Source organism: Nematolebias whitei, chromosome 11 (genome assembly GCF_014905685.2).
Source record: "Nematolebias whitei isolate Nwh7 chromosome 11, NemWhi1, whole genome shotgun sequence".
Taxonomy (NCBI): Eukaryota; Metazoa; Chordata; class Actinopteri; order Cyprinodontiformes; family Rivulidae; genus Nematolebias; species Nematolebias whitei.
In genome coordinates, this window is record NC_056508.1 from 28,633,510 (window position 1) to 28,644,235 (window position 10,726).

General features: G+C 36.9%; 1 protein-coding gene across 1 annotated transcript in view; it reads right to left on the minus strand.

The window, feature by feature from the left end:
* Positions 1-10,726, minus strand: part of LOC119417259 (voltage-dependent calcium channel subunit alpha-2/delta-3) — a 133,575-nt gene that overhangs the window by 85,787 nt on the left and 37,062 nt on the right. The window contains exon 4 of the mRNA XM_037684470.1: positions 1,268-1,327. Within this exon, the coding sequence (XP_037540398.1) occupies positions 1,268-1,327 (60 nt within the window). The remainder of the gene's footprint in view (positions 1-1,267; positions 1,328-10,726) is intronic.

Below are 10,726 nucleotides of genomic sequence, written 5' to 3' on the forward strand. Positions count from 1 at the left end.
GGGGGGGGGGGGGGTGTATGCGGATGTGATTAGCAGAAGGCATTTGCCCAAATCTGCAGAACAGAAAGAGAAACTTCTTGTGAATATTTCGGAATGTGTATAAAAAGGAATATGAGAGCCGAGCTGTACAATACCAGAGCAAATTCATGTTTTTTTTTTTGTTTTTTTTTTATTTTGGGGGGGAGGAAGTACTTTTCACAAATTGTGTTGCAGTAAAGTAAAGCAACATATCAGACTGCTTTCATTGCAATTCATTGTTTACTTCATATTGGTTAGAGCTGGTGAAACAATGGAGGAACAAAATCCAACCCAGGCAATAAAACAAGAGCTTAGATATTATTTACAAATTTCAACATTTATAAAAAGGTATGGACTGTGGGAGAGAAAATCTGTCCACTTTTACAAAACCTGAACGATGCTTAGTTGCTTGTTTTCCAATAGATTAGGGTCCATTAACAAATTTGGTTTATTTTTTGTATGGTTTATTACCCAAGGGAAAACTCATTCCATGTTCCCTTAACTCACATGACTTCCTTTTATGCTTTATTGTTTACAGCCAATTTATCAGTTATTTTATAATGACTAAACACAACTTATATCAGTTGAAAAAAGAAAATAAAACAGAGAAAAAAAACAACCCCCAAACAGTAATCGAGAGTTTGGACAAAATACAGAAATATCCAAGCTTATCCAGTTTCCTGGAAAAAGATAGAAAATTCATAAAGCACACGAGTTTTAGGAGAATAATGGTGAATTTCTAAAACCAATTAACCACTTAAGATGGCAGATGACTTTACAAATACCTTACTAGACTTTGAAATTATTGTTAAAATACAGTTATTTTAGGACTTTTCACATTTTTCACTTATTGCATATATGATGTCTGCAAATTTCAGCATTAAACTATCCCTGATGCTTTTATACAAGAAAGTTCCAACTAGACTTTAAATCGCTGTAAGCAACTAAAACTTGTGTACAAATGAGTATAAAAAAATGCACCAGTCTACATAAAAACAGTCAATGCTTATCAAACTAAATATTTCTAATGTCTTTTCTATTAACTGACAGCTTCTGTGTTTACAGAGGCCCACCATCTGCTAGGTCTTTATCTTTTACAGAGAATTAATGGGGAAGCAGCCACTTGTGCAGAACAGATTACTCTTGAAACAAATTAATTAGTATGCTGTTAAGAACAAGGCATGTGCTTTATTTTTAATTGAAATTACATTTGACTGGAGTGATTTTAATATGGACAATCAAGAATCACCTGCAGCTCTGGATCCTCTTCATGCTGAAGGTGGGCTTCTTCTGCCGCCTCTACCAGTCTCTACAAAAAGACAAAAACAAATATATGGCTTTTAGTATAAAATTATATTGACTTGTGTAAAAATAAAAGAGTTGAAGACACCTTTTATAAAAGAAAATTATTTTGTTACTACTTTTTAGCAACAAAGCAATAGTAAATTCCCGTCAGACTCAGTAGCAGACAAACATTTGGTCATCTCATTACAGGAAGACATTTTCCTGAATGCTCCAGAAGAAGTGGCAATGTTCTGCTCAGGTTCTTTGGACACAATGACGACAGAGTCCTTCATCAGTTCATGCTATTTAACACAAATTTTCTTTTACGGTCCTTGAAATTGCTCTAATGTTGTTAATTGTTAAAACTTTTACAAAAACCCTCATTTTTTTGTCATTACTTAAGGCTTCACAGTCTTTTGACCTATCAATTCTCCATGAGGCCCTGTTGGACTTGAGAGCTACATGACAATAAATTAGGGAATGACACTTGACTGAGTGTTGATCAATACAGAGAACAGTAATATTAGATTATTAATATTTTATATATTTCTTAACCAGCTTTTTCATGGGTCCTCTGCACTAAGAGTACTGCAAGGTGCCATATATAGGGGGGGATTTTGTAAAACAAAAGCTTTTAGTTTTTTCTGTTTCTTCTTTAAAAGGTTGAGTTTAAATGGTTTGAGCATAAAAGGCACAAATTTCCCATTTTCCAATACATAAAAATGTATGCCTCTCAGAAGATGTTGCCTGAAGTGGTAAGTTGCCACTGGATGAATGTAAACTCATTTACTTGCAGTAGTTGGTCAAGTTTGCCTGTACAGAGCTGTACTGTTCTAAACAGGTCTAAAGCATTTAGTTTACTGAAAACCAGTTTCTGTCAAGAGGTAGACATACAGATTACTTCATGATTACTTCACCCTGACAGATTCACACTGGTATCACAAAAGATATAATGGGGCATGTGAGCACATCATGCCACATGTTCAGTATTTCTATTACAGTTGAATTTGGAATATTAAATTTTTTCTATTTCACATGTAGCACATACACATACGCATACCAGCCACCTTTTTAGTTACACATGTTTAACTGTTTGTTAACACAAATAGCTACTCAGCCATTAACATGCCCATCCATCCATTATCTTTTACCTGCTTCTTCCATTTTGTGTCATGGGGTCGCTGGTGCCCATGTCCAGCAATCACTGTGTGAGTACACCCTGGACGGGTCGCAAGTCCATCACAGGGACACATAGGGACAAACGAGACAAACAACCATTCACTCTCTCACTCACACCTAGGGACAATTTAGAGTTACCGATCAGCCTAACACATTTTTTTGGTCTATGGGAGGAAACCGGAGTACCCAGAGAAAACCCACACATGAACAGAGAGAACATGCAAACTCCACCCAGAAAGGCCCTTGGACCGGGATTTGAACCAAGGACCTGCTCGCTGAGAGGCAGCAGCTCTACCAGTTGTGCCACTGTGCTGCCAGCCATTATCATGTCAGCAACTAAATGCATTTAGGCATGCAGACAGCGGGGAGATACAACTTGGTACAGTTCAACCAGGCATTAAAATGGGCAAGAAAGGGGATTAAAATCATTTTGAATGTAGTGTTGTTCTCGGTGCCAGATGGGCTGGACAAAGTATTTCATCAACTGTTGATGTGGGGGAGGTTTTATACATGTCCATCTCCAGGGTTAAAAGAGAATGGTTCAAAAAAAGAACACATATCCAGGGAGCATCATTTGTGTGGACAAAAAGGCCTTGTTAACATGTTCCTGTTTTTAGTTTTCTACATTTGCCTTATAATCTAGCTGTTTTTGTTACTTTTTTTGCCATCTTATTTGTTAAAAAAAAAAAAAAAAAAAATCCGTATGCCTTTTTTGTGGCTGTCTATTGTTGTCGCTGTTGTCCATTGTTGTCATCATTCTTTGTTGAAATCATGTCTCTCTTGTAAATGAGTCCTCGAGGCTCAGTGGGATTTACCTGTCTAAATAAAGGTTGAATGAATAACATCAGCAGTCAGTGAAGATTGGGCAAACTAGTTAGAGATGACAGAAGGTCAACGGTAGCTTAAATAACCACTTGTCCAAACAAAAGTCTGCAGAATGCCATCTCTGAAGACACAAGACACCCTTCCCTTGAAGCAGATGGATTACAGCAGCAGAAAATCACATTGGGTGCAACTCCTGTCAGCTAGAAACAGGAAACTGAGCCAACAGTTTGCACAGGCTAACAAAAATAGGACAATTAAAGATTGGAAAAACATCGTCTGATTTGATGAGTCTCTGTAAACCCTAGAGATAGTTGGGTGTGAAAATCCCAGTAGATCAATGGTTTCTGAAACACCCTGACCAGCGTGTCTGGTGCCAACAGCAATCTCACATCTGAAGTCACTTAAAAGTCCCTTTCTTCTTTATTTTGATGCTCGGTTTGAACTTCAGAAAGTCATCTTCACCATGTCTACATGCTTAAAGGCACCAACGTCCTGCCATGCAAATAGCTGGTTAGTTATTTGTGTTAAGCAAATCAATTAAACAAGTGTACCTAATTGGAGTTGGAGTCAGCATCCCCACCATCACAGACATCTACACCTCCAGATGCAGGAAGAGGGCAACCTGCATCATGAAGGACCCCACTCACACAGCACACACATTTTTTTTGCCCGGCACCCCTCAGGAAGGAGGTTAAGGAGCATTAAGTGTAGAACCACTAGACTGAGGAACAGCTTCTACCCTGGGGCTGTTAGACTCATGAATATCTAACCAAGATAATCACTGTGAAAAAAAAATCACATCATGCTGCTGATCTGTTTCATGTTGCTGTGTTCATTTTTACTCATCTGCTCACACAGACTCATGTGCCTGCTGCTCTTCGGTGTAATGATTTTATACTATTTTATGCTACTAGTGCTTGGTGTATTTTTATAAACGTTTTTCTTAATTCATATCTAGATCTTATTACTGTTTTTCTTTTACATTTTAATACTTTTGTTAGATGTAACTGGGACCCTGTGTACACAATTTCATTCCACCATATGTACCACATGTGGTGGAATGACAAATAAATAATCTTGAATCCTTGAATCCTTAATAAAGTGGCCAGTGAATGCACTTTATAGTGGGACAAAGAAAAAAAAAAGACATCTTCCTGTGTTTTAAATACCAGAGAGGTGTGTCCTGTTTGCACTGCATTTGTTGTGAGATAACAGAAAATTGGGGATAAAACAAAAGTAAAATAAAAATGTAACTTAAAGTTACATTTAATTACAAAATCTAAGATAAAGTCCCAAATTTCAATTCGAACAGGGAGTGGTATGCAGACCAAAAGTGAATGTAGTATTTGTATGTGTTTAATAGGTTCTTATACAATTTTGTTTTAGAAAATTATGTTTTGAAATGCAAAAAGAAAAAAAAATGCTCCAAAACTGACAATTTGACTCTTCCGGAACCTTTCAAGCACACAGAGACACACCTTCATGGTTTGTTGTCATTCTCTTTTCTCATTCTCTCTTCCACAGCTGGTGCCTGGGACTTTTGGTAATGAACTTCCATTTCACATTTCCATTCAAATGGCTTTAACGGCTAAACTACTGCAATCAGCCATCCTATTTCAGCAGAGCTGTGTGTGAGTGTGTGGATGCGTGTGTGTGTTGTGTTGCTGCTGCTGTGTGTAGACAAGCAGTTTTGGAAAGCAAACACTGTAATCTAGTCTGGCCAATCATTTTCCTCACCATAGCAACACACCTGGTCATTGCATATTGTTGCATATTATTTTCTGGTTGGTTCCAGTCAACTTTTGATTCATGTACGCATTTGTTCTGCTTCTGTCTTGGCCTTTGAGAGGCTGAATGAACAGAGGTAATGAAAAAAAGGAGTTTAGACGTCTCTTAATCTTTCAGTTCAAGACAGAAGAAAACCATTCAGGAACAAACAAAGATAAGGAGAATAAAAAAATAGATCAAAATGAAAGAAAACTCTCTCTGAAGGTATGCAGACTTAACCTTGTACACCTAACTAAATGTCAGCTGCTGCCTGTAAAGACATTTTGGAGAAACACAATTTCAGAAAACAGTGCATCATTTTGTGAATGTGAAGATGACAAATTTTCTTTATGCGTGCATGGTCAAGTTAAAGAAGACTTCTGCATAGATCGTTGAGCATTTCTGCCACTTCAGCACTTCTTTCAGTGATTCTATTCTTTAGGTTTGCAAGGTGACATGCCCAAAAAGTATACGATAAAGTCCGATTTTCAGTCTGTGAAACAGTTTGTGTGTTTCAATAGTCATGCATTTGTAAAAAAAAAAAAAACAATTTGAGCAATTACAAAACTAATTCACTTCAGTCTCCTACACCTATTATAGCTGTCTTGGGATCTGTCCTGACTAAGAAATCTGATTTTCTTTTCTCGCTTTTCTTTTTCAGGTTGTGGTGAGTTAGGGCATATCTCCAACAGTCACTGTGTGAGAGGCGGGGTACACCCTGGACAGGTGTCCAGTCCATCACAGGGACACATAGAAACAAGACAAACTGTTCACACACTCACTCACAGCTAGGGACAGTTTGGAGTTACCACTGAATTAACATGTTTTTGTGAGAGGCTGACAAGCGACAGCACTAACCACTGCACTGATGTGCCGCCCACTCATGGTATTAAATAAATGAATGAATAAATAAATCTAAACCTGAATGAATGAACTAATTAAGGTTTTCTGCTGCAAAACATTATATTTTTAAAAACACTTTCCAAAACGAAAGTTTTAAAAACGTCTTTTCAGTTGAATCCCTCTAAACAGAAGGTCCAGAGCTTGATATATCAGTCTATTTCAAGCATGCCCACTTCCACTTCATACCTTGCAAACTGAAACACTGGAGTTTGTTCTCCATCACCATGTTTACACTCTCATCCTGTCACCATTAAACAATGGTCATGTGAGGAAATGGTTAATAACTTTCATTCAACCTTTATTTATACAGGTTAATCCCATTGAGCCTCTGGGACTCATTTACAAGAGAGACCTGATTTCAGCAAAGAATGATGACAACAGTAGAGAACAAAGACAACAGTAAACAATCATAAAGGATGCATACAAATTGAGAATAGCAAGTTAAAATAAAATGGTATTTTAAAAAGGAACAAAAAATAAACAGCTAGGTTGTAAGGCGATGTAGAAAACTAAAAACAAGAACATGTCTGCATTGGTTTCTGCCAGGAACTTAGTAGATGTTTAAAGCCACTTAGAGGGATCACAGCCAACATCTTCAGATCGTTGTGCAAGATATTCCAGGAAACAGGAGTGGAGTAGGAGAAGGCCCTTTTGCCTAATTCAGTTCTCACTGAGGGAACACTGCATGTAATAATGTCCTGAGAGCGCACGCTGTAGCTGCACTCACACAGTGACTTGTAGGAGGAGATGTATGAAAGAAACAAAACAAGAAGTGATTAAAAGATGAAAATGTTCCAGTGCAAGAGTCTGCGTGAAGTTAATGATGACCAGTTAACCAGTGAATACAGGGTGTAATGATGGGTACGATAGTTACAGCCAGTTATGAATCTTAGCGTAGCATGATAGACAGTGTCTAACATCTGCAAGGTGCATGCAGGAGCATTCATGTTAATATTGTCACCATGGTCAACTTAGGACATGGTAAACCTGCGTAAAGAATGCAAATTAATATTGCTAGGTTCAATAGTGTAAGGATGGTGCCCTCTGTGGTCACCTTGCGTCTCGCCATGTTAATCACCCAGATCTGTGTCACCTGTGCATCTTGTCCAGTTTATAATTATGTCTCATCTAGTCTGTGTATTTAAGTCTAGGTCTGTGTGTTAGTCTTTGTCAGTCCATCCTCTGGTATACCTCCTGGTATGTCTCCTGCATTCCTTGTATAATCCTGAGCTGATCCTGTACTGTAAGTTTATGCTGCCACTCAGCCCGTTTATTTTCCTTTTTCAAAGTATATTTAATTTAAAGACCTGACCTCCGAGTCCTGACTGCACCAGTGGGTTCTTTTCTGTTCTGCCTCAGCCTGAAACACTGACAAATAGAAAATAAAAATAAAAATAAAAAAGTTACGGTTGTTTTGGGAGAATCTATAGCTAAGTTAAAAATGTTCTTTCACTGTATTTTGGGGTATTTATAATGTGGATGTTCTTGTAACCTAGTGAGGTAACATGGGTCTTTCCATGTTCTTGTTTGTGTGCATGTAAAAAAAATATCAGTTGTAAATAATGCCCCCAAAAATGTGGGTTTTAGTGTCTGTTGCTACTAAAATCATCAACTGCTTAAAATGGTGTGCATCTGCACTAAAATGATCCAAATGAGAAAAACGTGTTGGAAAATTGTTGATGTTTCTCCTGTTCTGTTATCTATTTCACCATAACTGGATTAAAAAAGAAAAATCAAGAAATAAGCTCCAATTCTATAACGTCATCCGTTTTTACCCCATGCGTAATTTAGGGAAATTCTATTTTTGATTCACAGAAAAAATGCCAATTGAAACTGTTACTTGTTTTTATTGTAAATATCTACAAAACATTGTGTTAGAAAGTTATGTTCTTTTACTCTGTCTCTGAGACCAGGCTGGTCTGTGAAAAGTTGAAACAAGTTTGTAGATCAGTCTGAACCACAAGTTCAGTTTTCAATTTACTGAACCAAGACTTGGTAAAAGTGGGTGGCACGGTGGATCAGTTGGTAAATCTGCTGCCTCTCAGCGAGAAGGTCTCCAGTTCAAATCCCAGTCAGGGGCCTTTCTGGGTGGAGTTTGCATGTTCTCTCCATTCATGCATGGCTTTCTCTGGGTACTCCGGTTTTCTCCCACAGAACAAAAATATGCATGTTTGGCTGGCTGGTAACTCTAAATTGTTCCTAGGTGTGAGAGAAAGACTGAATGGCTGTTTGTCTCGTTTGTCTCAATGTGTCCCTGTGGTGGACTTGCAACATGTCCAGGGTGTCCCCCACCTCTCCCACAGCGATAGCTAGATATGGGCACTGGTGACCCCCGCGATTCGGATAGGAAGAAGGGAGTAAAGATAATGGATCGATGGATGGAAGACAGTAAAAAATTGCAAAATCATCCTTATTACAGTAAGCGCAAGAGAGAGACAACCAGCAAAAGTCTCACTACTTATTTTACATGAATTGCACTACCTTAGAATGACTCAGTATTTTTTTTTATTCTGACAAACATAAAAGCCACGACTATTTTGTTAAAACCATTGCATACATTTTGAATACACTCCTGATTTATAATTTTCTTGTATTTTATAAGCTTCATTTAAAATATCATCAAAATGAACATTTACATTGGGGAGTTTGTATTTGTGATGCTGTGGATGTTTTTTTTTTTTTTGCTGTTTTATTGCATGGTGTTTCATTTACATGCTCAAATAATACTGCCACATCTTTTTGTCAATAGCTAGTCCTGCCAAAATGGATAATACTGTTTAAAAAGGGAGGAAATTAATTTTCATTTCAAGCCATTTCTTTTGAGGCTTGGACATATGAGATGAAAACAATAACTGAACTGAAACAGTAAAGAAGCAAACACTGCTTGAAAACCTACATCCATTGGAAAACAGATGGACTCGTGATTATGCATTCCCTGGAGCAGACAAGGGAAAAGGTAATGACACAAAGATGAATAGACTTCCGGTGATAACTGAATTAGATGTGTTTGTCATGTAAGAGGAATAGCACTTCTAAGTGATTTAAGATCCCTTGTTACTTGTTACTTGTCAGCTTGTCTTTGGATTACAGAGCTTTGACTCTTGATACAAAACTAATTTAACTTGACTCATTTGTTCCATTGACTTATTGGACTTTAAATGTTTGTTTAGAGACTAAAAATAAACATTACTAATAACTAACTTGTTTTTTAATAAGAAGCCTCACATCACCAATTGTTACCATTTTAAACTTAGTTCGGAGTTAGTTTGTTCACAGAAAAATGCTCATGTGTGTGTGTTTTTTTTTTTTAAATATTAGCTAAATATTTAAAAAAAAATGTTTTGTCTGTTTTTTTAATTATTATTTTTCATAACTTCTTGATTTTTATTATTTTTCCATTAAATGCCATTAAATATTCTTAATCATTGTTGTCTCCATCTTACCATCTCCTCCTCCTGTCTTCCATTTGTAATCAGCACACCTCTTGAATTTCACCATTGCTCCCCCTAGTGTTTGTGTGTGTGTGGGGGGGGGGGGGGGGGGGGGGGGGGGTGCTAAACTCATTTATAGGAAAACAAGAATGAAAGAAACCTATTAAGAAGATAAAAATACTTTGAAAATTATTGTAGAGATTATTGTAGAGATTTAGATAGAACAGAGGTGGAACAAAACAATAAGCTGAGAGAATGAACTTCATCGGATCCATCCATTATCTTTACTCACTTCTTTCTTTTCAGGTCGTGGGGGGTCACTGGTGCCCATATTTTGCTGGGGTTTGAGAGGACAGGAAGGAGAATAACATAGAATGACAGGTCCAGGTGTCCAGGTTAGAAGCAGCTACAATAGTTGTTTTCCTAAAACGTGGGAAGGATTAACAATTTTGTAGCTCCTATAAGCCAGTCTCCTTGTTAAAAGTCTCATTTAAAGTCCGACAAGGCACAGAAAATGGGAAACTACTTCACATTTTAGAATTCAGAGAACACCGCTGAACCGAGAGCTGTGATTGCGATGGAAGCTGGAAAAGCATTCGATCATACTGAATGGGAATTTGTTTTTAAAATTTTGAAAATTATGAATTTAGGAGATGCTTTTCTAAGATGGATAAAAATATATTATATAGAGTACCAGTATTGACAGTCATAACAAATGGGATTCTTAATTTAAATACATATATATGTATTCATATGAAATAAATACAATAGATATATTTTTGTATGAGACCAGTTTTTCTTTTCTTTGTTTTTTTTCGTTTTTGTTATTTTTTTATTTTTTTTGGGGGGGGGGGTAGGAAATAGGGTTTGGATTGTAACTTGACAAGTAACATGAATTATGTAACTCATGTTGTAAATGATTAATATTTAATACAACAATAAATTAAAACTTTGAACATTAGGTTGTCTGAAATTGGCTTAAAGAGCTTGACATTTAAAAACGTAAATTCTTGTCAAATATGTCCTAGTTACGCCATTCTCATGCATGTTTTGTGCTGTTTAGGGTTGGGGGTGCTGTAAGATGGTCCCAGCTCATTATCCCAAGTCACATTTTGGTGATCAAATCAAACCTTTCATGTATGTTTTTAATTGTGGGTGGAAATTGAACTAAATTTTCACACAGATGTTGTGTACAAACAGGATTCAAATCTGAGACCTTCTTGCAGAAAGGCACCAGTGTACTGCAAGGTATCCATTACACTTTGTTAGCAATTAAAAATAGAAATTAAAGCAAGCATTCTACCTCAATTGAATATATA